Source organism: Carcharodon carcharias, chromosome 15 (genome assembly GCF_017639515.1).
Source record: "Carcharodon carcharias isolate sCarCar2 chromosome 15, sCarCar2.pri, whole genome shotgun sequence".
NCBI lineage: Eukaryota > Metazoa > Chordata > Chondrichthyes > Lamniformes > Lamnidae > Carcharodon > Carcharodon carcharias.
Window position 1 is genome coordinate 101,236,329 of NC_054481.1, and position 27,194 is coordinate 101,263,522.

General features: G+C 44.5%; 1 protein-coding gene across 2 annotated transcripts in view; it reads left to right on the forward strand.

Annotated features, from left to right (window-relative positions):
* Positions 1-27,194, forward strand: part of LOC121288227 (alpha-1,3-galactosyltransferase 2-like) — a 61,043-nt gene that overhangs the window by 14,171 nt on the left and 19,678 nt on the right. For both annotated transcript variants that reach the window (XM_041206693.1, XM_041206694.1), the window contains exon 2: positions 5,391-5,474. In XM_041206693.1, the coding sequence (XP_041062627.1) occupies positions 5,391-5,474 (84 nt within the window). The remainder of the gene's footprint in view (positions 1-5,390; positions 5,475-27,194) is intronic.

Here is a 27,194-nt window from a genome sequence, read left to right on the forward strand (position 1 = left end):
TTGTCACTGTGGACTCGCTGTAGGTAATCCATGAGCCTTTCGTAGCTTGAATTTCAGTGTGAGTGACTAGCATGGCATCATGAGTGTGAGCAAATGTGCTAAATTTCTGTCTTCGCTTTCAATCTGGATAGATTGTAGAGCTTGCTGTCTGACCTAGTATGCATTTAAGCTCCTTCCATATCTTCAGGGATGTGAAAGGTCAGGAGCTGGTGCTTAAGCAGTTCTTAGCGTGTGTTTCACTGCTTGACAGGTGATTTCCAATTGGAAGTCCTTTCAGTGGTCCTGCGCCTCATTTGTCTTGATCTGAGGATTCAATATACAGTTTAGCTGTTCTGAGCTTGACTGGAGTCCATTTTAACTAGAAATGTTTCCTTTAAGAGATCATCTCACACACTTTGTTGTGATATCGCTTTGAGAGAGAATATGCTAATGAGTAAGTAGCCAGGATGTAAACCACGTGACCATCAGATATTGTTCAGAGGTGCTTTCAGTTTAGCTAGCAGCATGTGGTGTGAAAGAGTTGCAGCTGTACTTCCCTGTTAACAAATAGCTGTTGAATCTTTATGTCTGTCTGCTGAGCAATCCTGTACTATATCTTCAAATAAACTGAACTACATTTAGTTTACCAGTTCTGTATGAGATTAGTAAGTTTTTTTTTGCATTAATCAAACATAGAAATACAACACACTCTAGTCAGGAAAGCAAGAAGCAAGTTAAGCAACCAGGTCAAAGCTCACTTTGATTAAAAATGAATTCCTGACCTGCTACTGGCCCTTCCAACCCCCATACCCCTCTGCATGTGGGTCTGTAATGCTAATATTCCACTCAGTGACTCTGTCTATGTACTGAAGTAAAGAATCTTCTGATCTACGTGGCTTATTGATGCACCCCTGGGCCATTGGAGTGATGATTAGAATTTCCAAGTTGTTGAAGACTTCACATGTATCCTATTCTATGATTTTAATGGACAATTGTATTTAACCACTATGATTAACTATAGTATTTGCCTTTCTATACACTTGGTGCCACAAAACTCCCCTCAATCCAATATGTTTCACTAATTCAACAATCTCCCAGAGTCCACAGTGCAACACAATGATACAGGAAGTAAATTACTTTGTAGACAAATACAAATACTGTCTGGTGCCAACCTCGTAATAGAAACTACTTTAAGATGCTGGTGTTCTGTGGAGAAAGTGATCACTGACGATGGTGAACAACTGCCTCTAAGCTGACAGCTTTAGGAGCTATGGGTTCACCCAACATTACCGTTCCATATTGCCACCTGTATAATTCTTACTCCTGCACCGCAAACCCAATGTGTGAATGTTGAGCGTATGTAGTTGTCTCCATGTTGTCAGTTCTTAAATGTTTGAATCTGTCCTGAATTGTGAAGACCTTGACTGCAGAGTGGTTGCAGCTCATCACTATCTGTTTGGATGTTCATTGAAGTCAAATTTAGTAGTAACATGCCCTGACATTCTCTCAGCAAGTGCTTGACAATTTAGGAAGGTCCCATCTCAATACTTTGCTAATAGGCACACACTAGGATCCTACATTTAACTTTGTCTTTGACACGAAAACCAGGATGGAAATCAGCCACTCAGCCCCTCAAAGTTGTCCTGTCATTCAACTAGATCATGGCGGACCTGTATCTGAACTCTTGTTTACCTGTCTTTAGTTCCATAATCCCTTTAATACCCTTACCAAACAAAACTATCAATCTCAGTTTTGAGGTTTCCAGTTGGCCCCGACTCTCAATAGCTTTTAGCGAGTGAGATTTCCACTGCCCTTTGTGTGAAGAACTGCCTCCTGGTCATCTGGTGGTGAGGATCACACAGGAATGTTGGGTATAGTTGTTTGGTAACTTTGATACTGGACTATAAAGCTTGTGACGTCAAACCCTACATCGTGACATTGAATTCAATAAATCTGATAGTTTGCAGTAGAATAGGAAGAAGGTCAAATTGTTGTAAAATCCTGATGTTACTAATGTCCTTCATGGACCTCTCTCACCATTTTACCCCATCTTGCCCACACTGCATAAATGATTCTAAATCCCTCAAGAACCCAAGTAGGGATGGCAAATAAATTCTGCCAGTCAGTGTTGCACTATCATAATGAATATATTACAGAGGAAAATGCTATTTGTGGACTGGAGTCCCTGACATCCTGAGTCTGTGATGCCTTCAGAAAGTAGAGGCAAAGCCTCCCAGTACCCTAGGAAATGTACATCCATTAACCAACCTCTACTGAATTAACTGTTAATTTATCTCATTGCTGTATGTAACAAATTGGCTGCCATCATTGCTCTACAAGACAACAGTGACTCCACTTTAAGATGAATTCTTTGGCACTGAAATGCTTTGGGATGGCCTGAGGGTGTGAAAGAGATGATAAGTTCTTTAAAAATTAACCACCAATTTGGACACCTGCTGAGCACAGAGCTCCATTTTCCACAGGCAGAAAGTGCACACTGTAATTGGGAGCTGCTAACCTATTCTCACTTGTAGTACATTTACACTTTTTTAAAGAATCAGTATTGGAGTATAAGTGCAATTGCATTGTGATGAATCATACTTTGTAATGGAGGATTGAATAGATTTAATCTCTGGGTCCATTTCGCACATTAATCAAGATTAGTGGATTGCAAGCTCCTTCATCTCATGCCTGTAAGAACACTATCTTAAATTTTGACAGAGCAAATTTTGTGCAGCCTTGCTACATCCAGTTGTGAATAATGGTGCTCAACTAGATCACTAACAGGCGGAGGAGGAAGTTTCATGAATATCCTTATTGTTGATGGTGGAACTTACTGCATGCAAAGGCCAAGGCGTTTGCAGCCATCTTCAGTCAGAAGCGCTGAGCAGATGACCCTTCCCTGCCTCCTCTCGAGGTCTGAGCCAATTTAGTTTACTCCATGTGACATTGAGAAACAGCTAAGTGCAGTGAATCCAGCCAAGGTGTATGTGCACCTTGAAAATATCCCGGTTGTAGTGCTGTAGATATTTGCTCCAGGAATAGCTTCCTCCACCCCAGCCATCTTATTACAGTGCAGCTACAATGCTGATACCTGCTTGCATATGGAAAGTACTGTGTGTGTTCTGTTCACACACAACAGGATTGATCCAATCTAGCCAATTACTGTCCCATCTGTTTACTTACAACCATCAGAAAAGTGATGAAAGATGTTGCTGACAGTGCTATCAAGCGGCACTTACTTACTCAACAGTAACCTCACTGATGCTCACTCAGTTCCACCAGGATGCCTCCACTTCAGGCATTATTACAACCTTTGTTCAAAGTTTACCACGAGTTGCATGGCAGATAGTGAGCCCAGAATGACCTTCCTTTTGGCAGCAAGGCAATATTCAACCAGGAGTTGTGCCAATGAGCTCAACCATAACTGAAGACAGTGGAGAATGGGAAAACTCTCCAGTGACTAGTCATAGCTGGCCCAAAGGAAGATAGTTGTGATGTTGGAGGTCAATCACCTAAGCCCGAGGATAATAGTGCAGAAGGTCATTCAACGGGAGGTGTCCTCGGCCCAATTATCTTTTGTTACTTTCTACGTGACCATCCCTCCATAGTAAGGCTACAAGTGAGGCTGTTTACTGATGATTGAATGGAGATGAACGTTATGCACAGTTCCTTAATCATTCAAGACATGGGCAGAATTTGAGCTTAGGCTGATGGGTGGCATGGAACATTTGCATCACACAAGTGCCAGACAATGACCATCTCCTACAAGAGAGTTTAACTACCTCCCTTTAGCAATCAATGGCATTACCATCATCAAATCCCCCCACCGTCAGCATTCTGGGGGCCAAAAACTCATCAGCCACAAATGGCATGGCTTCTATAGGAGGTCAGAGTCTGGGTATTCTGTGACAAGTAACTCAATTCTGACTTTCAAGTCTTTTCTTCACCCTACAAGGCCACAGTCAGGAGTGTGATGGAATATTCTCCACTTGCCTGGATGGGTCAATTCAGGACAAAGCAGTGTGCTTGATCAGCACTCCATTCCTCCAGATTTAATCCACTCCTTTCCTCACAAGGCACAGGATCTTCAGTGTGTATTATCTCCTGGATGCATTCGACTAACCTGTGACCTTGCACCAAGAAGGACTAAGGCAGCAGGGTTATGGGAACACCATTGCCTGCAAATTCCCCATCAAATTTCTCCCCATCCTTACTGGGACGCATTGTTCTTCCTCCTTCATCGCTGGATTGGAGTCCTAAACTATTTTGCCTAAAAGATTGTGCTTCAAGAAAACCCACCACCACAACTAGGAATGGAGAGTTTCTTATTTTTAAAATCGGCTCAGTTCAGTCCCTAGCTCTTCCACAGCAGAAAACTCTACATTTAAATTGTGGCCCCATACCTCTCTGAATAAGATGCCTGGATATCGTAAAATTACCATATTGAGGCAGTGTAGTTGCTTTGAGATTGCTACTGAACACATTCCTGTAGCACTGGGAACTTTAAGCTGCTTTAACGTTTGTGCGAGATGCACTGGTGCTGCCCATTCTCAAAGTCTCATTTTAAAAACCAGCCTGCCTAGCAGCTCATTTAGCAAGTCCTGTCAGTTTTACACCCAGTTTGGGCTGTGTGAGATTAGTATTTTGCAAAATGGAAATGTAACAGCAGCCTAAACACTGAATCTAACCTGTTCTATACCTAACCCGGGCATACTTGATGCTGTCACCTGAGTGCTAACAGTGGAACATGTTTCATTCCCCAGTATTAACATCCCTCACTTTGAACGCCAAAGTTTAAAAGCATGGAGGAAGCTCCTTCTCCCACACAGACAGGATTTCCATCGTTCATCTGGTGAAGTTACATTGGTGCTGGGGCAGCTCTGAGGACACTTATTTGGGTCCTCTTTCTCCTCTTGTCAAGGAAAGATATAAATCCATCACTGCAGCTTTTCTTATTGGTTTTAAAGGATGTTACCAGGGATGAAACATCTCAAATCTCTTAGCATATTTCAGAACTTTCCAATTTAGAAGCCTCCAATATCATGAAGGATTATCATTGGGAATAATACATTGAATGAACAGCAATTGTCATAAAATAATGAAGGGGAAAAAGATTAAGATAATCACAAAACATGAAGGGTGAGATTAGAAGAAGCAACTTGCGTTGGACAGTGGAATTCTCACCACAAAAGTGGTGGTGAAGTGGAACTTCAGTTCTTTTTTAAAAGGGAATTGGGTTGCTTTCAAAGGTGGAATATTGAACAATATCTGGAGTGAGTAGATTTTAAACAAGGTGGCTTGTTAAGGAATACAGCAGTGAAGATTGGATGGACTGTAGGATCTGTTCCTGTGCGGTTACATTCTGTGATTCATCTGGACATCTGACTCTGGATATTTTATTTATTCAGGTACCTTGCGATGAAACGTAAATGCATTGCACTGCTCCTCACAATCATCGTCCTCTATTTAGTGATGGACCTCAGCTTCTTCAGGTAGGACATTCCTCTTTTTCTCCACCCTTGGAATGGCTGTGTCAATGGATTGTTTCTCTGTTGTACAAGATAACTTTGATTCCCAGCCTGGTTGTCCGTAGGTGGAGGTGCTATTCTTGGGCCTTGGTATTCCTGGATTTGGGTAACATGGAGTGGGAGTTCCCTTTTGTAATCACTATTGAATAATGCCTCCTGGAAGGTGCTCATGTGGATAATAAACAGACATCAGCTGTGTTGCTCTCCACAGTGAATTAGATGATTGATATAATGGCCAGTTAGGTAAACAGGCAAATGGTTGTTGTGGTTGAGCGAAATCTACCCCAGAAAGAGGGTAATAAATTGGAAATGGGGGAAGAAGCCTTTGAATAGCCCAGATGTCTGTTCTGCTTTTATACTGTTCTTTGTCAGTGCTGTGGATGCTATGCTGGAATTTTAATATACAAATCACTTCAGGTGGAAACAGAAACAGTTGTTTTGTATTGGCTGCCTGTGCAGTTGAGTTTGCTCTGATTTATATAGCTGGATGCCAAAGATCTAGCAGTCACAGATGGGCGACCCCATTCCTTTCCAAATTCCCTGGGCTGGGGCTAAACAGTCAAACCAGCAGTGAGCAGGAAAATGGCAGTCACTTAGCATGACTAAAGTTGGCATCTGGTGATCACTGAGCCATAACACCACAGTGCTTAAGTCACAACTGGAGTTAAAGGGGCATTCTGTGATGAAGTGGCATTGCTTCAGCTGACCCAGCCAGAGGTGAAAGCCATTTAAAAGCATATTGAATAGCACTGAATTAACATTAACAAATTGGTTGTGTCTCTCTAAAGAATGAGCCTGGCCTCAACTTCAGACAGCCCAGTACCATATATGCATCACAGACCTTTATGAATTATGTATTAATATGAGGTTCCTTTGCTCTGGAATCTACAGGTATCAGTAACAATCGGTGAGAATGCACACAATGGAATCATATATGTACATGAGTAAATATAGGTCTACTCTCTGAAATATACATTAGCAGCAGCATTCAGGCTTCCAACTTGCCTTTCTTTCCCACACCAGTCTTTTGACCACACGTTTATCTGTCTGCCCCTATGTCAGTTAGCGCATGACTCAGGTAGCATCCTGAGATTGCCATTTGTGAAGTATGTTTTGTTTTATTTTAAAATTTAATTCCTATCTGCTGATATTCCCTTGCCAGGAGCTCTTCCTTGTGTTGGTCCAAGCATGGTTCATGGTAATTGGATTTTCTATTCCCCCTCCCACATTCCCTTCAGTTACTCTGAGATATCCTTTACCCTTGTACCAGGTTGGTAATTTGACCTCCAACTGCAGTGACTTGGGGCTGAAAATTCTGCCTTTTCATTGGGATAAGTACAGCAGTAAGTGGGCAGGGGCGTAATTCTGCATCAGTTTGCTGGCATCATCCTGAGGTGGGATTGATTCCTGGTGAATAGCCAATTGGGGTGAGTTTAAAAAGCCAATTATCAGCGGCCTCGAGAACAGGTTGGACACCTGGTGGCTTCTTGGCAGCAAGGCATGGTTCCAGCACTCAAGGCACACTTTGAAGCCTACCTAGGAACAGCTGTGATCATTTGATTTTAAGTAAAATCTTTGAGAGGTTGCCTCAAGATGAAGCTGCCCCTTTATCTTCCTAATGTGCAAAGGTAGGGTCATTTCCTAACATCCTGGAGGACCTCCTATTGACCCTCAAACTTTGAGAGCCTGCCTGCTGTTCCTAGTTGGCTGGTGAACATGTCCTCTGGCCAGTAATTGCCAATTCAGGGAACTTACTACTGAGTGGCTGGTTCCAGCACAGTGCAGACTTGGAATTCCTATTTGACCCAACCCAAAATCCTGCACCTGTTATCTAGTCCTTAATTGGAGTCATACCTAGCACAAAGGAAGATGGTTGTGGTTGTTGGTGGTCCATGCATCTTTGCAGGAGTTCCCCAGGGCAGTGCCTGAGGCTCAACCATCTTCAGCTGCTTCATCAATGACCTTCCTTCCATCATAAGGTCAGAAATGGGGATGTTCACTGATGATTATGCAATGTTCAGTATCACTTTCAACTCCTCAGATACTGAAGCAATCCACGCCCATATGCAGCAAGACCTGGACAACATTTCAGGCTTGGGCTGATAAGTAACACTCGCACCACACAAGTGCCAGGCAATGACCATCTCCAACAAGAGAGAATCTAATCATCTTCCCTTGACATTCAATGGCATTACCATTGCTGATTCTCCCAGTATCAATGTCCTGGAGGTTACCATTGACCAGAAATTGAACTGGACCAACCATATAAATAGTGTGGCTACAAAAGTAGGTCACAGGCTGGGAATTTTGAGGCAAGCAACTCACCTCCTGGTTCCCAAAAACTTCTCCACTATCTACAATCATTGAGGGAAGATGTGGTAATGTCACTGAACTAGTAATGCCTTCATCATTGCTGAGTCAAAGTCCTGGAGCACCCTTCCCAACAGCACTGTGGATGTACCTGCAATTCGAGAAAGTAGCTCATCACACCTTCAAGGCCACTGGGGAATGGGCAACAAATGCTGATCTTGCCCCTGATGGGAAAATCCCAGGAAAGAATTTGTTAAAAAATCTATCCCTGAAGACTACATCCTTATTATTCTGCTCCTTTTTTAAAAAAAAATGTGGGCAATGGTAGAGTTGTTCAGTAATCCAATATAAAATCATAGCAAAACAAAATTGCTATTTACCCTACAAGTGCAAACACATGCCTGGTAATATGGCAGTTTAAAATACAGTACTTCTGGCACTCTAGTGTCATGCTGAGAATCTCCCAAAGTCAGCAAATCTTGCCTCCATCTGTTTTTCATCTGTGTATACATAGGGAACGTATGATGTTAAGTGGATGAAGGGAGGTGACATCACTAGGTTCTGTAATTCTAACATCAACTTTGAGTCTATCCCAAGGTTTTAAAGTAAGTAGGTGAGAAAACTGCAGATACCTTGACTATAACCTTTCAATGTGATCTTGATTTGGGAACAGTTCCTTTTCAATTGGAAAATGATGTATATCACTCCCTTTATGAGACTTAGCCTAACAAAGTCCATTAAACGACACCTCCCCCCGGACCTCTGTTCAGACTTCAGCGTTCTCTGATGTTCCTGGGAACCCAATGCTTCAGTCTCCTAATCGTTCTGAACATTTCATGTTTAAGACTTGTAGGAAATGTAGATTGTTTTGCTCTCTTGACATCTTTAAATTAATTTTACTAATGCATAATATAATTAATAAACACTGCTACTCCTAATAACCTTTTATTATTGCTAGTAAACCTTACTACAGCTAATAAAACTTTACAATTACTAATAAATTACATGAGTTTTAAAGATAAAAGAACAAAATATTCACCAGCCAATCCTTTATCTGTTTTCCTGTGATGTCACACTTGATTTCTCTCAGACTGTGACCACTGTGCTCTGGAGCCACAGACTGGATTGGATTGGATAGCTCTTCTAGGTGGTGGTTACTGCCTCTGGGTCCTCTTTCTTTCCCTTACACTTCTAGGTGCTGCTGACCGGGCAAAAAGAGCACCCAGAACCATTCTAGGCAGTGGTTACTGCCATCAGGTCCTGTTTCTGTCCATTCTCCAATTCAAAGTGTATGACTGTGTTGTATGCTCTGCCTGAAGTTAAGTCCTTGGCTCATTGTCTGCTGATGCTGCGCCCTGAGCAGTTTTCTTAGTTGATTTTCTTTGTCGGTGGTAGTTTGCCTTTGTTACCTCCCAAGTTGGAGCAAGAATCAAACTTGTGCTGTTGGTGTTATTCTGAACAATGTGCTAGCCATCAAGCCAAATGAACTAACTAGCCCTGATGCAAGAAACCTGATTATTGTCTGTGAAAACTCACACTTAGTGTTGATTGTCAGTCCTGCCTCTTGTTTTCTCAGTACTGCTCTCGCTCTCATGTCATGCTCAGCATGAGTGGACCCATGTATCAATATGTCATCACTGTGGCAGACAGATCCATGTAAGCCGTCTGAAAGGTTTGACATTGTTTTTTTGAAATATCTGTGGTGCTGCTGTTATTCCAAAGGGTAACATGTTAAATCAGAATCTTCCAAATGGTGTTATGAAAATTGAGAAGCTTGGGCTCCTCTTCCAGTGGTATTTGCCAGAATCTGCTGTTTGCATCTAACTTAGAGAATATTGAACCCTTCCCTAATTTAGCTAAGCTCTCATCTACTGATACCATTGGATAGAATTATCTTTTCAAAGCCTTTTTGAGTTGTGTGAGATCAACGCACATTCTTATAGAACCACTTGGCTTTGAAACTAGTATCATCCCTGAGCACCAGCTCGTTGGGTCTTTTATGGGTGACATGACTCCTTATCTTACCATTGATCAGTCTCTTTCTTTACTTATGGAAGTAAAGGGTGTGGAACCTTTCTTGGTGTATATATAAGCGCATTGGTTTCACTTCTGGGCTTGGTGTTTTTAGCTCTCCCAATTCTGTAAATAACTTTAGAAATTCTGCTCTGGAGTCTCCTGATTGACCTTCACCATTCTTCATTTCTTCTATTCTGCGGATTAGATTCCATTCCATACATATCTTTCTACTTAACAGCAAACAACTCTGATCTTGACTTATGTATAGTACTTCAGTAATTACATTCTCTCTGTGCTTTAATGTAGCTGTTAATTCTCCCAGAACCATCAGCTCAGTTCCTCCTAGTCAGTGTAACTTTGTATGGGATGATTGTAGAACTCTCTTGACTAACCATGGTTCAAAATCTGAAAGAACTGAAACTTCTGCTCCAGCATCTAAATTGAAATGTGTCCTGTGATCTTTTACCAGGATCTCTGCCCAAAAGCAGATCATTGGGAATTATCGCCATACCACAGCAAAGTGCCATGATTTTTTACTAACAGTAGGACAAGGAGGCAGACTTTGTGTCCACCTCAGCTAGAACAAGGATTGAATCCCATGCTGTTGGCTTTAATCTGATCCACATGCTAGCCATCTAGCCAACTGAGCTAACTGCCCTCCCACATCACTTTTATTTTACAGCATTACAAAAATAGACATAGCAGTGACCATTGTAAGAACATAGGAGCAGGAGTAGACCCCACAACCCCTTGAGTCTGCTCCGCCATTCAGTAAATCATGGCTGATCTTGGGCTCCAGTGCCATTTTCCAGCCCACTCCCCATATCCCTTAATTCCCCAAGGCACCAAAACTCTGTTTATCCCAGCCTTAATTGTATTCAACGATGGAGCATCCACAACCTTCTGGGATAGAGAATCCCAAAGGTTCACCACCCTTTGAGTGAACCCATGCTTTCCTTCATTTCCATTCTGTAAAGATAAACCAATCCTTCTGAAGCCCTTGCAAAAAAAAAACAGACAGTGAATGAGAACACCAAGGGGCTTTGTAAAAGCTGCTTTTGTGGCATATAGGCATAACTCAAACATGGATTATTTTGGCCGAAGTTCCTGTTGCTATAGAGTTAACGTGCTCTGATTTACACAACAGTGCTTGGGTGATACACAATTTGGACACTTGGCACAAACCCCCCTTTGAATATCTCGCCTTGTTCCAGTCCTCATGCCTCATTTTAAAATCCTAATTTTCTACTGCCCACCCAAGTCCCATGCCAACTTTCCTCACTGAAATATCTTCGTTCTTCCTTCCTCAGTCTCTGTACTGAGCAGCTTCTCGTCCTCGGTGATTTCAACCCCCATCTGAATTAATCGTGCTCTCCCTCCTCTTGAGTTCACTGCCCTCCCATCCTCCCTTAATCTTTCTCCCCTATCTACGTTAATGGCCACCCCCTTGAGTTTATAACAACTGCTCTGACTGGACAATTTAAAGCACTATTGGGTCCGGCTCTCATCTGCCAAAGCTGATTGTTATTCCAGGATCTTCCTGGAATACAAAGGTGACCTCTGGCTTCTTTTCTCCACCATAAACCATCCTCCTAGAACCTTCTCTCCTTGTCTCCTCCATCCTGATCTTTGACAACAAGTGCAAGGAGCTCATGCATTCCTTTGTCACGAAAGATTAAGTGTATATGTTCAATTGACTCTGCCACATCTCTCCCTTTCCCTAGCCCACTGGGCCAAATTTCCTCTAAAGCTCTGCCTCCTTACCAACATTGTCTTGAACTTTTCTCCAGTTCCTGTCCTATTCCCCTTGTGCTCAGACTGAGCCCATCTTGTCCATAAGACCCACCTCATGCTCCATCGTTCCTCTTCACACCAAATTGCTACCCACCCAACTTCCCCTCTTCAGCCCCTTGTTACCTGACATTTAATGTTGGTTTTCTCTCCTCAGGTACTTGTCCCTCGCCTTCACATTTACCATCATCACCTCTCTGGTCAAAAAGCTTTGAGACTCTTTCATTGCAAACTACCTCCCCATCTCCAATCTTCCTTTTACTCTCAAGCCCTTGAAGCTTTTTCACTTCCCACATCTGTTCTCATCTTTCCCATGACCCTTGGCCAAGATTCAAGACACTAAGTGAAGAAAACCGCAAGATTCCACTAGCTTTGAACAAACAAAAATAAACTTTATAAGATCAAAAATAAAAACAATTTACAAGGTCTATTTTAAACTCCAACTTTCAGGGTAAATAGGAGGTTATGTGAATTAATAGACAAACTGTGGTCAGATCCACCACGCTCGCAATAGTTGACAGATGTGACTAAACCAGATTCTGTGGATTTCTCAACAACTCACTCAGACATTTGTCATGTTGTGAGCCAACCAGTCTCATTTGAAACTTCATCTTTCTCACGAGGGTTTCCAATCTCCACATTTTGAAGATCTCACCTTGGAATTCTCTCCCAAAGTCGCTCCTACTCGGATGGCTTCAACAATGACCCACCTCGCAGGGTTTTGATCTCACCTTCCAGGAATCCTTTCCCCTGCTTCACCTTCCAAGCACAATTTCAGATCTTCAGCCACGCCAAGCAGGACACCTCAGCTCCAAAAGGATTGGCCTGCAGCATGGAGCCACCAACCTTCAGCTGCATTCTCTGACCTTTGGGACTTCTCTTGTTCCCACTTTGCTTAAAGTCTGCTCCCTGCAGCTCTTTCTTTAATTCAGAGCCTATTTCTCTGCTTCCTCCTTTTAACTTGACTTAACTGGATCTATGCCTGTCCCTGTCTTTAATCCCTTACCCGGGATTTTCTTTAGGGACCTTCCCCTTCCCTCTCCCATGTCCTTCTCCCTAGTACACCCTCCCTACAATGGCGTTCCTGTCAGGTCATCTGACCTTCCTTTTCACACCACTCCTCCCTCCCTCCCTCCCTTTCTCTTTTTCTGCGCAGGTGTGCAGGGCTGGTCCACAACCTAAAAAACACAAAACAACCGAACTGCGCAAATGCGGCCACTTCCCAGCCAGCGCATGTGTTGGAGACCCAAGGTTCATCTGGAACTGGAGTTCCCGACCTCAGAAGATAAGTATAGGTTTCTTAACACCCAGATTTCCATTTTTTGAATCCCTCCAATCAGGCCCTACCACCATAATGAAAGCATTTATCAAAGTCCTATGTCATGTGGAGCAGATATGAGAATTGTTTGAAAAAATTTAAAAACCTGTATGCCCTCCTTTTAAAAGAGACACTGTGATCTTCAAGATGGCTGCCACAGGTCATTTGACTTTACAACTGCACTGTTGTCAAGCTTCCAGAAGACTTGCAAGCAGCCACATGCAGACATGGAAATATTTTTGAAATTCCAAGAGTCCTCAAACAGTCAATGACTTTTCCTGAAGATGTGAAAAACTTTAGCCTTTTTGAACACTGAAGGTGGTAAGGAGACTTTGAATTGCTAAATGGGATTACCACTGCCTTATTTAGAAGATGACTTGGCATTTTGTCCAGATCACGTGATACAGTGGCTAATTTTACTTTCTGCTAAGGTAGCAGGAAAAATTAGCCTGCCCTTTCAGATCCATCTTGAAGAAGCTTCAACCCAGGGAGAGACATCCAGAAATGGCTAATAATTTGATTTAATTAAGAAGCTAAAAGTACCATTCCTGAACAACTAGAAGCAAGGAATCTTCTCTAAACCTAATTCCTAGTACTAAGCTCACCTGTTAAAGCAACCTCTGGCAACAGTAGAAGCCATTGTAGCTGCAGAGATGACTCAATAATCTCAAGACCTTCATTTCAAACAACGCAACATCTTGAATGATGTTTACTACATATTTGGTACAGACCTGCTATGTTTTGAAGTCACTTATAAGTATCATTTTTTTTAATCTTGTAACTTTCATGTACATATGTGTTAATAATTTTACCTTTTTTCTTGGGTAACATGCAGAGCAATAGTGTGAAATAAACTAACCCTTTCCTGTTTAAGTAGAAAGGCTTTGCTGCTGGGTTAATTTTAAATTGAATTACTCACTCCAGGGGTACAACATACATTGCATGCAAATACATTGCTCATAGTTGACTTTGGGGAAACACCTCTTTTAAAGTGCCCGTGACACACAAATGACATCTTATGACCATTGTTAACAATCTCACTTTGATGTATCTGTGGTCCTTGACATGGTTGACCACACCATCCTTCTCCCACGCTCCAACACCTCTCCTCTCTATTGTCCACATGGATGGGATTGCACTTGTGGTTTTACTTTAATCCAGCCTTAACCAGAGAATTACCTACAATGACTACTCTTCCCATTCATACATACTGTTAATGCTGGAGTGTCCCTCCCCCCACCCCCAGAGATCTATCTTTGGTCCCTTCCTGTTTCTCATCTACATGCTGCCGCTCAGCAATGTCATGCAGAAAAGAAACACAGCATTCAGAATCCACGGGTACACCGACGACACCCAGCTCTTCCTCCCCACTCAACCCATCACTATCTCTAAATTGTCAGATTGCTTGCCCAACAGCCAGTGCTGAATGAGCAGAAATTTTCTCCAACTAAATATTGGGAAGACTGGAACTGTCCCCACCACAAACCCCATTCTGTAGCCACTGACTCCATCCCTCTCCCTGGCAACTGTCTGAGGCTGAACCAGAACCTGGTGTTGTATCCGACCAGAGATAAGCTTCCAGTCACACATCCATGTCATCACCAAGACCACACACTTTCACCTCCTTCGTATCTTCCAACTCCAACTCTGTGTCAGTTCATCTGGTGCTGAAACCCTCACCTGTGCTTATGGTACTGGACTGTTCCAATACTCCCCTAGCTGGCCTCCCATTTTCCATTCTCCATAAACTGGAGCTTACCCCAAAAGTCTGCCCATTGTTAGGACCCCGAGCTGAGGTTACCATTAGAAAAGCCTCATCCCAGGGTGAAACCCAGCTTGATAGATCCTAACTTTTATTTGTTTGTTTAGATATGTGGAGAGGGACTACTGAACAGAGTCTCCAGAGTCAGCTAATGAACTTTTAACAAAGAATGAAATATTCATTAAGCAAGAAAAGATGAACTATGTTACAATACTCCTTCACTCACAACTATGCCTCCACAGATGTATAGAGATTTGTAACGATAATACAAGTTACAAAAGCTATCTTCATTTTAAAGAGAGCGGGAAGACTTTGGGCAGAATTTTCCAAGACCGCTGGTAGCGGGTGTGATAGGTGGTGTGCGTGGAAAATTATGGCAGGATGGAGCGACAACGTGAAGGCAGGTCACGATCATCTGCTCAGCCCGCCAGTGGCAGGCCGTGTTTCCTGCCATCGGTCGGCAGGAAGCTCATTGTAATACATTAGCATATAATTAAAAGGCCATCCCGCCAGGCTCTTGGAACGCCGCTGTATCATCCGTCCACGTCGGCGGGAAAGCACGTTGACGTGTTTCACAACAGCACGCAGACGTGTGCACTTGGTCTTCAAATGGGGGGAACTGAGGTGAGTGAACATCTGTGTTCTCCATAGTTCGCCTGTTGTTTACAGGCCTCGGACGCCAGGGGGTAGGGGCAACTGATGCCTGGCCCCAGAAGCGACTGGTGAGGGGGGGGATGGTGTCCAGGGACACGTGCTGGCCAGCCTCGGAGGCAATTGCTGAGGCGGGGTCGGGGGGAGGGGGCGTAGGGGCCAAATGCTGCCCTGGCGCTGCATCCCATGCAAAGGCAATTGAGGTGGGGTCAAGGTAAGTGAGGGCAGTGGCCACGCATTGGGGACCTGTATAAACTGACCATGCATCTGTAACTAAGACAGATCAGGCACAGCCACCATGATATGATTGGGGTCAGGCTCCTAGCCTGGCCACCCATGCAAGCAACGTGGAGGCACCAAAGGGCCACCAAGCGCTCCATACCTTACCCTCAACCACACATGCACCCCACCCCCCACCCCCACCCCAGCACAGACTTTGAGTCCGCCACGGAGCAGTTGGACTGCACACGTTGTACAATCTCCTCACCAGTACTGGCCATGTAACAGTCACTGCTAGAGGCACTCACAGCCTCTTGCAATCTCTGCATCCTGGTTTGGACCAGTGTCCCCATGTCTCAGGCTGACAGGGCAGCCAAGCAGCGCACTCATCTCTGGCCATCCGAGGGGTGACCAGCACTCCCTGGTAATCATTAAGGGGCAGTCACACAGGGCCAGGAAAGGTGCTAAGTACAGCCATGATAACCATGTCTCCCTCTCTTTCATGCTGCAGGAGTACCATGGATCCTGGTGACCTAGCTGTATGCCTGATGGCCTACAGAGACTGTAGAAGACGGAGGAGAGAGTGACTGAGGCACCTGGCCGCACAAAGGCAGAAGCAGCAACCTCAGGAAGAAGGGGCAGCCCTGCACCTGCTGCCCAGAAACGACAGTGAACCGTGGCAGGTCAGCGTCTAGCGACACCCAGGGTCTATGGACACTGCCTGCCATTCCTGCAGATGACTAAGAACCAGTGTCGCCGACGACTGCGCATGTCTAGGGACCTGGTAGCTCACATCTGCCACTTATTGCAGGGCTTGGCACCAAGGAGACACGGAGGGCATCCACTGCAGTGGCTGTAAAAGTGACCGTGGCGCTCAGTTTCTATGCCAGTAGCTCATTTCAGGGCTCCTCAGGTGACCTCTGTGGGATCTCACAATCCGCCACCCACAAATGTATCCATGAGGTCACAGATGCTATCTTCTCCATGGCTCACAACTTTGTGCATTTCACCCGGGACCAGGACAGCCAGGGCGCAAGGGCCATTGGATTCGCCCTGATCTCAGGATTCCCACAGGTGCAGGGTGCGATTGACTGCACTCATGTGGTGCTCAGGTCTCCGTCGCTACGCTCAGTGGACTTCATCAACTGCAAGGGCTTCCACTCACTGAACGTGCAGCTGATATCCGACCACCAGAAATGCACCCTGCAGGTATGTGCATGGTTTCCAGGGAGTATGCATGACACCTACATCCTGAGTCACTTGCAGATCTCTGTAGCCGTCCAGGGTGCACAGAGACTGCGGGTTGGCCCCTCGAGAATAAGGGCTACCCACAAAGGCCGAGGCTGATGACACCCGTGTGGTGGTCTCAGACTGCAGCAGAGAAACACTATAATGAGGCTCATGCAGCAGCTGTTAACTGGGTGGAGCAAACCATCTGGATGCTGAAGATGCGGTTCCGGTGCCTAGACTGGTCTGGTGGAGCCTGCAATACAGACCACAGAGGGTGTCACACATTGTCGTCGTTGTGGTGTGCTGTGCCCTTTACAACCTGGTGCTGCAACGGGAGAGGAGCTGGCCGAGGAGGGGATGGAGGAGTTGGATGTCTCCTCCGATGAGAAGGACGCTGATGGTAATGAGGGTGAGGGGGTCTTCAGTGGTGATGACGACGGGGATGAAGCTCTCGCACTGGCTAGATGAAGGAGGCGCACACGGGAGGCCCTCATAGCTGCCAGGTTTGTGGAGGATGATGACGACATGCAGTGAGGTGTCCTCGTAGATCCTCACATCGCATTTGTGAATGCTTGACTCCAGACTGGCTTATGGCAGCGCCAATACCCTCCTGAGAATGCTCCTGTCATGGAGATGCAGTGGAGGTCCTAAAAAGTCGCTCGATCGCAGGAGGATGATGACAATATGCAGTGAGGACACTCCATAGATCTTCACATAGCCCCTGAGAATGTCTGACTCCTGTCTGGCCGAGGAGGGCCATTTCAGAGACACAGCCATGAAACTTTAGATGCATCTGATGCTGTGTCCGCCTTCAGCATCTCAGCCCTTCAGGAGCTGGTGCTCAGCATCACTGGTTGGAGATGCTGGTGTGATGGGGCCAGCCCTGCCTTTAAGGTGCTGAGAGCACACAGAGAATGCAAGAACTCTGTGGCGCCTGCCCACTGCATTCTGGCAGCAATGACCAGCATTGACCAAGTTACAGGCATCAGTAATGTTTCCAGGGAATGTGCGGCGGGACCACCACTGTGGTCTGAAGGCCACACAGAGCACAAGGAAGAGGCACTAGACTGAGACACCTGCCTTTTATCTTGTGCAGAAAAGTTTCACATCTGAATGACAAGAACACTGCTCATCAGAACAGGCAGGGAGTGACATCCTTTGGAGTTTTATTGACAATGAACAGTATGTACAAGTGATCAACACCCGTGGCCAGGCTGTGCAACTATTTTTTACCTAACTTTCCTAACCCTGCCACTATGTCTTGGTGCTTCACGGACATCCACAGCAGAGGTGAAGGCAGCCTGCTGACTGCAACACCCTGTCTGTGATGACGTTGGCTGGCCTTCTCTGGAGGGCCGGGACTTGGAGGGTCCCAACCTGCTTTCAATGTCCTTCTGTGTGGCAGTAGCACTCTCTTCTAGCCTGTGAAGCTGGACCTGCGGAGGTCACAGGAAGATAGGATTTGGATGGACCGGTCACACCTAGAGTCACCTGGGTGGATGGCCCTGGAGTGTGCACCTGTTGATCCTCCTCCCTATGGGTGCCCGAGGGGGCAAGACTTGTCATTTTCGTTGGCCTCTAGCTGACTCAATGAGCAGAAGAGGTAGCTGGAGTGAGATCGAGTTTTCCAGCACCCCTCTCACATACACACACCTGCTGGAGGCCAACTATGCCATCAATGATGTTAAGCCTATGCAGGAGTGACATCCTGGACCAAGGTCTCCAAGGCGGCTGCCATCCTGCCAGTGTTGACCTTGGTGTGTTGTAATGCTGGCTCTATCACCTCGGCCTGAAGGTGGACAGACTCCAGGCATGCCTGCAAAAGCACGGGGAGGTAATTAGTGTATGGCAGTGGCCTGTGAAAGAGGACACATCACTCACGGCATGGTTGTCTGATGGATGTTGCACTGCTGCATCCTTACTGGGTAGAGCAGCGCCGACCTCACCATTAGCACAGGACCAGTCCCGGTCATCACCGGCCAGCTGAATAGCTCTGTTTTCAAATTCTGTCAGAACTTTGATTTTTGGTATCCCTCCACTTTCCTGCGACCTTTCCCTCCTGTTCTGAGCCAGTTTGTCTTGCATGGATAGAGATGGGGAGTGTATCAGGACTCGTGCTGGGCCGGATGATAAGTATGCCTGGCCTGTGTGGGTGCTGAGTGGTCCCATGGACGGGATGAAGACAATGACGGTGTTGTAAGAGTGATTGGTGATGTCCCTTGCACTGGCAGTGAGAGAGGGCCCTGTGAATGTGTGATGGGTTTGTGAGTGAGAGAGTTGGGAGTGATGAAAAGAGTGACTTACCCTGGCGGAACGCAGGAGATCATTCATCCCTTTGCCTCACTAGGTAGCTGTCTTCCTCTGCAAGGCGTTCGCACTGACCACCGCTGTCACCGCCTCCCAAGCTGGGTTGGTGACATTGCTACCCATCCTGCGGCCAAAGCTGAGGTAAAGCAAATCCCATTGGGCCTCCACGGCATCCAGCAGTCACTCGATAGATCCATCGTTGAAGCGGGGAGGGGTGGGGGGGGCTGCAGTCTTTTTGTCTTTGCTGGGCCATATCTCCTGGACAGCATTGGTGAGCTGGTGGCAATGAGCGCTTTGCTGGTAGCTGCCTTCTAAAGATGGCGGCCGGCGTGATGCAACAGCGGGGTGATGGCGAGCGGGTGAATGGGATCCTGCCCGCCGTGGAAACAGCGTGTTTCTCGGGAATGCATAAATAAATAATGAGGCAGGCTCGGGAAGATACAGCATGAAAACCCATCATTTTTGTCGGCGGGTAGTACTTCATTTTACCCGCCCGCTACTGCGCTTATTGCAATTCTGGGGAAATTCCACCCTTCGTGTTAAAGAGAGCGGAGAGACTTCATATGAGACAAGCGGAAGAGTGACATCACAGACCACAACCTGACGTGAGTGCGGGGAAAGTAGCTGATTGAATGCTTCTAATCTTTAAAGTAAAATTAAGGTCTTTAGTTTGTGTTTAAATCTCTAGTTCCTTTTTTCTTTTTCTTGTTATTTTTAAGTGTAAGATTAATACTGGTGTAAAAAAAAATAATTACAATAAAGTGTAAAGAGCAGGGATGCTAGAGTAATGAGTTAATAAATAAAATACAATAGTGATGGCAGGGTAGGTGATGTGTTGCTGCTGCGGCATGTGGGAGCTGCTGGACACCAAGGTGATCCAGAGCGAACACACCTGTAGTAAAGTGTTTGTAGCTCGAGGAACTTCGGATCCAAGTTGAGGAGCTGGAGTCCGAGCTGCAGGCATTGCGCCACATCAGGGAGGGGGAAAGTTACCTGGACACTTTGCTCCAGGAGATGGTCACACCCCTCAGATTAGGTAATTCAAATTTGGTCTGTGATCAGGGACAGGAGGGTGTGACCGCAGGTGAGGCAGGTATGGGGACCCAGGAGGTAGCTTTCGAGGAGCCTCATCCCCTCAATTGTCCAACAGATTACGAAGTACTTGCAAGCTGTATAGGCAAGAGTGGGGGCTACAGAGAGGATGAGCGAACTGACCACAGCATTGTGGTACAGGGAGCCATTCAATTCTGGGGAGAAAATAGGATCGTAGTAGTGGTAGGGGACAGTATAATTAGGGAGATAGATAATGTTCTCCCTAGCCTTGAGCGTGAGTACCGGAGGCTGTGTGCCTAACCAGTGCCAGGGTTAAGGACATCTCCTCAGAGCTGGAGAGGAACTTGAAGTGGGAGGGGAGAGATCCAGTTGTCGTCGTCCACATCGGTGCCAATGACAGTGATCGAATCACAACTGAGGTTCTGTTGAAAGAATTTGAACAGTTAGGCACTAAATTAAAAAGCAGAACCTCCAAGGTAATGATCTTGGGATTACTACCTGAGTGAAGGGCAAACTGGCATAAAGTCAAGGAGTTAAATGTGTGGCTCAAAGATTGGTGTGAGAGGAATGGATTTCAGTTCATTGGGCACGGGTACCGGCACCAGCTCTGGGGTAGAAGGGAACTCTTCCGGTGGGACATGGTTCAATTGAACCGTGCTGGGACCAGTGTCCTGACGAACCGAATAACTAGGGTTGTAGAGAGGGCTTTAAACTAAATAGTTGGAGAAGGATTTTGGAGAGGGGATACGTAGGCTTACAAACCAAAAGGATATGGGAGCCTTGCAAGGCAGCTGTTTAGGTAATGATACCCGGAGTGTGACAGGAAGGGACAGAGTGTACAAACCTAAAAAAACAGCAACAAATAGGGTCAAAGGGCAAAAAATGGTAAAAAGGCAAAATTAATGGTTCTTTACTTAAATGCATGTAGTATTCAGAACAAAATAAATGAATTAAGGGCACAAATAGAGGTTAATGGTTATGGTCTTATAACCATTACAGAAACATGGTTACAAGGAGATCAAAGCTGGGAACTAAATATTCAGAGTTATGTGACATTTTGAAGGACAGGCAGGAAGGAAAGATTGTGGGGTGGCTTTGTTTGTATGAGATTGAATAAGTAAGGTAGCAAGAAATGATTTTAGACTGGAGGATGTAGAATACATACGGGTGGAACTAAGAAATAATCAGGAGAAGAAGACACTGGTGGGAATAGTCCGTAGGCCCCCCTAACAGTAGCTATACTGTAGGGCAGAGAATAAATCAGGAGATAATGAGGGCATGTAAAAAAGGCAATACATTAATCATGGGTGACTTTAGTCTTCATGCAGATTGGGAAAATCAAATTGGCAGAGGTAACTATGAGCAAGAATTCATAGTTTATTCAGGACGGTTTCCTAGAACAATATGTTGCGGATCCAACCAGGGATCAGGCTACTTTGGATCTGGTAATATGTAATGAGGCAGGTTTAATAAATTACCTGAGTAAGAGATCCTCTAGGAAACAGTGACCATAACATTGTAGAATTTAGCATTCAGTCTGAGTGTGAGAAACTTGGGTCAGAAACAACAGTGCTAAACTTAAATAAGGATAATTACAAAGGAATGAGGGAAGAGTTGGCTGGAGTGGACTGGGAAAGGAATTTAGCAGAAAAGATGGTTGATGAACAATGGCAGACATTTAAGAAAATATTTCATGACTCATAACAAAGACATATCCCAGTGAGGAAGAAAGATTCTAGGAAGGGGATAAATCATGGTTAACCAAGGAAGTTAAGGATAGTATCAAGTTGAAAGAAAAACATACAATGTGGCAAAAATTAGTGCTAAGCCAGAGGATTGGGAAAGTTTTAAAAACCAACAAAGGATTACCAGAAAAATAATAGAGAAAATTAACTTTGAGGGTAAACTAGCAAATAATATAAAAACAGACAGTAAGAGCTTCTTTAAATATGTAAAAAGAGAGAGGCCAAAGAAAACATAGGTCCCTTAGAGAATGAGGCTGGGGAAATAATAATGGAGAACCAGGAAATGGCAGAGGAGTTGAATAAATACTTTGCATCAGTCTTCACAGAAGAAGGCATTAATAGCAATCCAGAAATGCTAAATAATTAAGGGGAAAAAGTGTGGGTGGGGGGGGGCGTGGTTGGGAGGAAATAAATACAATAACTATCACGATTAAAAAAAAGCGGGAAACTAATGGGACTAAAGGCCGATAAGTCCGCTGGAGCTGATGGGTTGCATCCTAGGATATTAAAGGAAGCAGCTGCAGAGATAGTGGATGCACTAGTAGCAATCTTCCAAGAATCCTTAGATTCTGGAAAAGGCCCAGAGGATTGGAAAGCTGCCAATATAACACCCTTATTCAAAAATGGAGGGAGACATAAAAACAGGTAATTGGTGAGGCCAACTTTGGAGTATTGTGTGTAGTTCTGGTCACCTAACTACAGGAAGGATATCAGTAAGATTGAAAGAGTGCAGAGAAGATTTACTAGGTTGTTGCGGGGTTTTAAGGAGTTGAGTTACAGGGAAAGATTAAACAGATTAGGACTTTATTCCTTGGAGCTTGGAAGGATGAGAGGAGATTTGATAGAAGTTTACAAAATTATGAGGGGTATAGACAGAGTAAATGCGAGTATGCTCTTTCCACTTAGATTAAGAGAGATAAACACGAGAGGACATGGCTTTAAGGTGAAAAGGGAAAGGTTTAGGGGGAACTTCTTCACTCAGAGAGTGGTGAGAGTGTGGAACGAGCTGCCATCTGACATGGTAAATGCGGGCTCACTCTTAAGTTTTAAGAATAAATTGGATAGATACATGGATGGGAGAGGTCTGGAGGGTTATGGACTGGGCGCAGGTCAATGGGATTAGCAGAATAATATTTCGGCACTGACTAGAAGGGCCGAATGGCCTGTTTTCTGCGCTGTAGTGTTCTATGGTTCTATAGGCCAGTTAGCTTAACGTCCATCATTGGGAAAATGTTAGAGTCTTTTATAAAGGATGTAATAGCAGAACATTCAGAAATGCATAATCTAATCAAGCAGAGTCAGCATGGCTTCATGAAGGGGAAATCATGCCTGACAAATTTATTAGAATTCTTTGAGGAGGTAAAAGGCAGGATAGATAAAGGGGAACCAGTAGATGTAATAAATTTAGATTTCCAAAAGGTGTTCCATAAGGTACCACACATAAGGCTACTTAATAAGGTAAGAGCTCATGGTGTTGGGGGTAGCATATTAGCATGAATAGAGGATTGGCGAGCTAACAGAAGACCGAGAGATGGGACAGGGGGCATGTTTTCAGGGTGGCAACCTGTAACTAGTGGAGTGCCAGAGGGATCAGTGCTGGGGCCACAATTACTTACAATGTATATTAATGACTTGGATGAGAGAAGCGAATGTACTATCACTAAGTTTGAGGATGACACAAAAGTAAGTGGGAAGGCAAACCGTGAGGATGACAGATATAGACAAGTTAAGTGAATGTGCAAAAGCTTGGCAACTGGAATATAATGTGGGAAAATGTGAGCTTATGCAGAAGGAATAGTGGAGCTGAATATTATTTAAATAAAGAAAGACTGCAGAAAGCTGCAGCGCAGAGGGATTTGAGGGTCCTTGTGCATGAATCACAAAAAGCAGGCATACACGTTCAGTAGGTAATAGGGAAGGCAAGTGGAATGTTGGCCTTTATTTCAAAAGGAATGGCGTATAAAAAATAGGGAAGCCTTGCTAAAACTATACAAGGCACTAGTTAGACCACACCAAGAACACTGAACAGCTTTGGTCCTCTTATCTAAGGAAATATATACTGGCATTGGAGGCAATCCAGAGAAGGTTCTTCAGGTTTATCCCAGGTATAGAGGGATTTTCTTATGAGGAAAGGTTAAGTAGGCTGGGCCTGTAGTCATTGGAATTTAGAAGAATAAGAGATGACTTAATTGAAACATATAAGATTCTTAGGGGGCTTGACAGGGTAAATGCTGAGAGGTTGTTTTCCCTTGTGGGAGAGTCTCAGACCAGAGGGCATAATCTGAGTAAGGGGTCACGAATTTATGACTGAGATGAGGAGGCATTTCTTTTGAGGGTGGTGAATCTGTGGAATCCTTTACTGCAGAGGGCTGTAGAGGCTGGGTCATTAGGTATATTCCAGGCTGAGATAGACAGATTTTTAATCAGTAAGGGAATCGAGGGTTATGGGGGATAGGCAGGAAAGTGAAGTTGAGGTATTATCAGATCAGCTATGATCTCATTGATTGGCAGAGCAGACGCAATAGGCCGAATGGTCTTGCTCTGCTCATATGTCTTATGGTCTTCTGGTCTGTCTTATGCTCTAATATTCACAGCAAGTACTAGGTCCATGTAAACCAATAGGCACCCCACGGCCAGACACACCACACCATGAAACGAAGTGACAGATGCCACTGCAACCAGATGCTATGAATCTGTCCTCAACTCCCACCACCACCACCACTGCACCCCCCCCCCCCACCCCCTCGCCCGCCCAGATGCTTGCCACACTGAGTCAATCGGTCTCACTGACCTCCGTCTTTCACACAAGGGTTTCCAATCCCCACTTTGCAAGAACTTGCCTTGGAATCTTCTCCCAAACCGACACTTTTTCTTTCAGACTCCTTCCTCAAGGGTTCACCTTCAGGGTTTCAAACCCTCTTTCTGACGTTTCTTCCCCCTGGGTTATCACGTGCATCCAAGCTGTCTTTCATGCACTCTCTGTCACTGACTCAGCCATCAACAGAACACCACTACCTAACATCCCCATAGCAAGGTTACAGACCTTCAGATGTCTCTTTGGACCTTCTTGCAAGCTGTTCTCACCTTAAATCTGCTTTCTACGGCATTTGTCTCTTTAAATCTGAAGCTTAGTGCCTTTCTCTCTGCCCCTCAATCTTAACTTGACTTAACAGGATCTTTTCCAGGTTCCTGTCCTTTGACTAGAAGGTGGTCTTGGGTCTTTCTCCTGTTCCACTCCCCTGGATTTTGGGGTCTTCTTTAGCTTGGGACTGGCTATCTGCCCGTTTGCTCCAGTTTCTTCTGACAGCTATTTTCAAAACTAACTGAACTGTTTCCGAGTCAAACTGCTGTTGCTAGTATCTTCTGTGTGAATGTGGGAGGGACCTATCTCTCTGGACCCCTGTTGCTAGGCAACAGCCCAATTTCTGTACTCTTGTTTGTTTAACTTAACTGCAACAGTCCTAAAACTTTCATTAGAAATGCAGGCACCTTTTTAAAGTGAAACTAAAACTCAATTTGACCTTTCCTTATCACAGATAACAAAAATACAAACTCAAACAATAAAGCTAAAACTCATTCCAAACAACCACAAATACAAATATAACTTAAACTATCTCTATTTCCTAACACTGTATTCTAAGACACACCATGTCCTAATCGCACATCATCGTTTGCTGACCAACACTAGCTCCTAATCCAGCAATGTTCCAGTGAAGCTCAACGCAGACTGGAGGAACAGCACCTCATCTTCCGCCTAGGCACTTTACAGTCTTCCGGACTTAACATTGAGTTCAACAACTTCAGACCATGAACTCTCCCCTCCACCATAACCTCTTTGTGATTCCCCCCCTTTTTTAATTCATTTTTATTGTTAAATTTTAATTAATCAATACTTGTTTTAATTGAGTTGAGTCCTCTGCCCTTCTGCCAGTAGATACTGATCTGATCTGATCTGATCTGACCTAGGGAGATTTAATAAAAATAAATCACAGGCAACATTACGGGCCTTCGGGAGGGGTAAGTAGATTGACAGGTGCTTTCTGCTCCCCATAGCAATGCACTTTACCCCCTTGGGAGACCATAATACTGTAACTTCTGCCTGCTGAAGGGGGAAGTACATCTCGTGCCTCTGCTGATGACGAGGCTGATCACCCATGGCTCTAATTTTGATTTTTTATTTCCCACTTTTTTTACATTTATTTCCATTTTATTCATTTTTATCCCCAGTTTTTAATCTTTGCAATCATTTTTCCCACCACCATCCCTCCCCCCACCCCAGCCCCACTAGGGCCATCTGTCACTTTCCAGAGTGCTTACCCTGGTCCTGCTTTATCATATTCTGCTTAATGTCACCATTAGCACCTCATTTAGCCAGCCCCACCACTATTAACAACCCTTTGACCTTTTGTTTCTGACATCTTTCGCAGTCTCTCCTTTGCCTCCACCTATTGCTGGCCTTCTATCCAGCTTCACCTGTTCCACCCCCTTTCAACAATATATTTTATATATATATATATATATATATATATATATATATATATATATATATTTTTCACCACATTTCTACTTTCCTTTAGCTCTGAAGAAGAGTCATACAGACTCGAAACATTAACTCTGTCTTTCTCTCCACAGATGTTGTCAGACCTGCTGAGTTTTTCCAGCATTTTTTGTTTTTGTTTCAGATTTCCAGCATCCGTAGTATCTTGCCTTTATATTTCAAAGCACTCAGACTAGCTGGCTCTGATCCAATTGAAACACACATACGCAGACCCCATAGATTTCTACTTTAAATAATTTCCAATAACAATATCTCTTCATGACAAATCCTTATGAAATTATGGGGGAAAAAGCATTGTTATCTGCCCTTAAATAGAAACATATCTTGTCATATTGTTATTTAAAAGTACAGTATTTCCTTGTGACACTGTAGTGTTGGGCTACTAAACATCCACAATCAGCAAATCCTGCCTCCTCTGATTTTTATTTGAGTATATAAGTAATGGAACAATGTTTCCTTTTAAGCGGGTGAAGGGAAGGGGGCATCACTACTTGTTTTAATTGAGTTGAGTCCTCTGCCCTTCTGCCAGTAGATAATGCTGATCTGATCTGATCTGCTCTCTGGAGATTTAACAAAAATAAATCACAGGCAGCATTACGGGCCTTTGCGAGGGGTAAGTAGATTGACAGGTGCTTTCTGCTCCCCACAGCAATGCACTTTACCCCCTTGGGAGACCGTAATACTGTAGCTTCCGCCTGCTGAAGGGGGAAGTACATCTCATGCC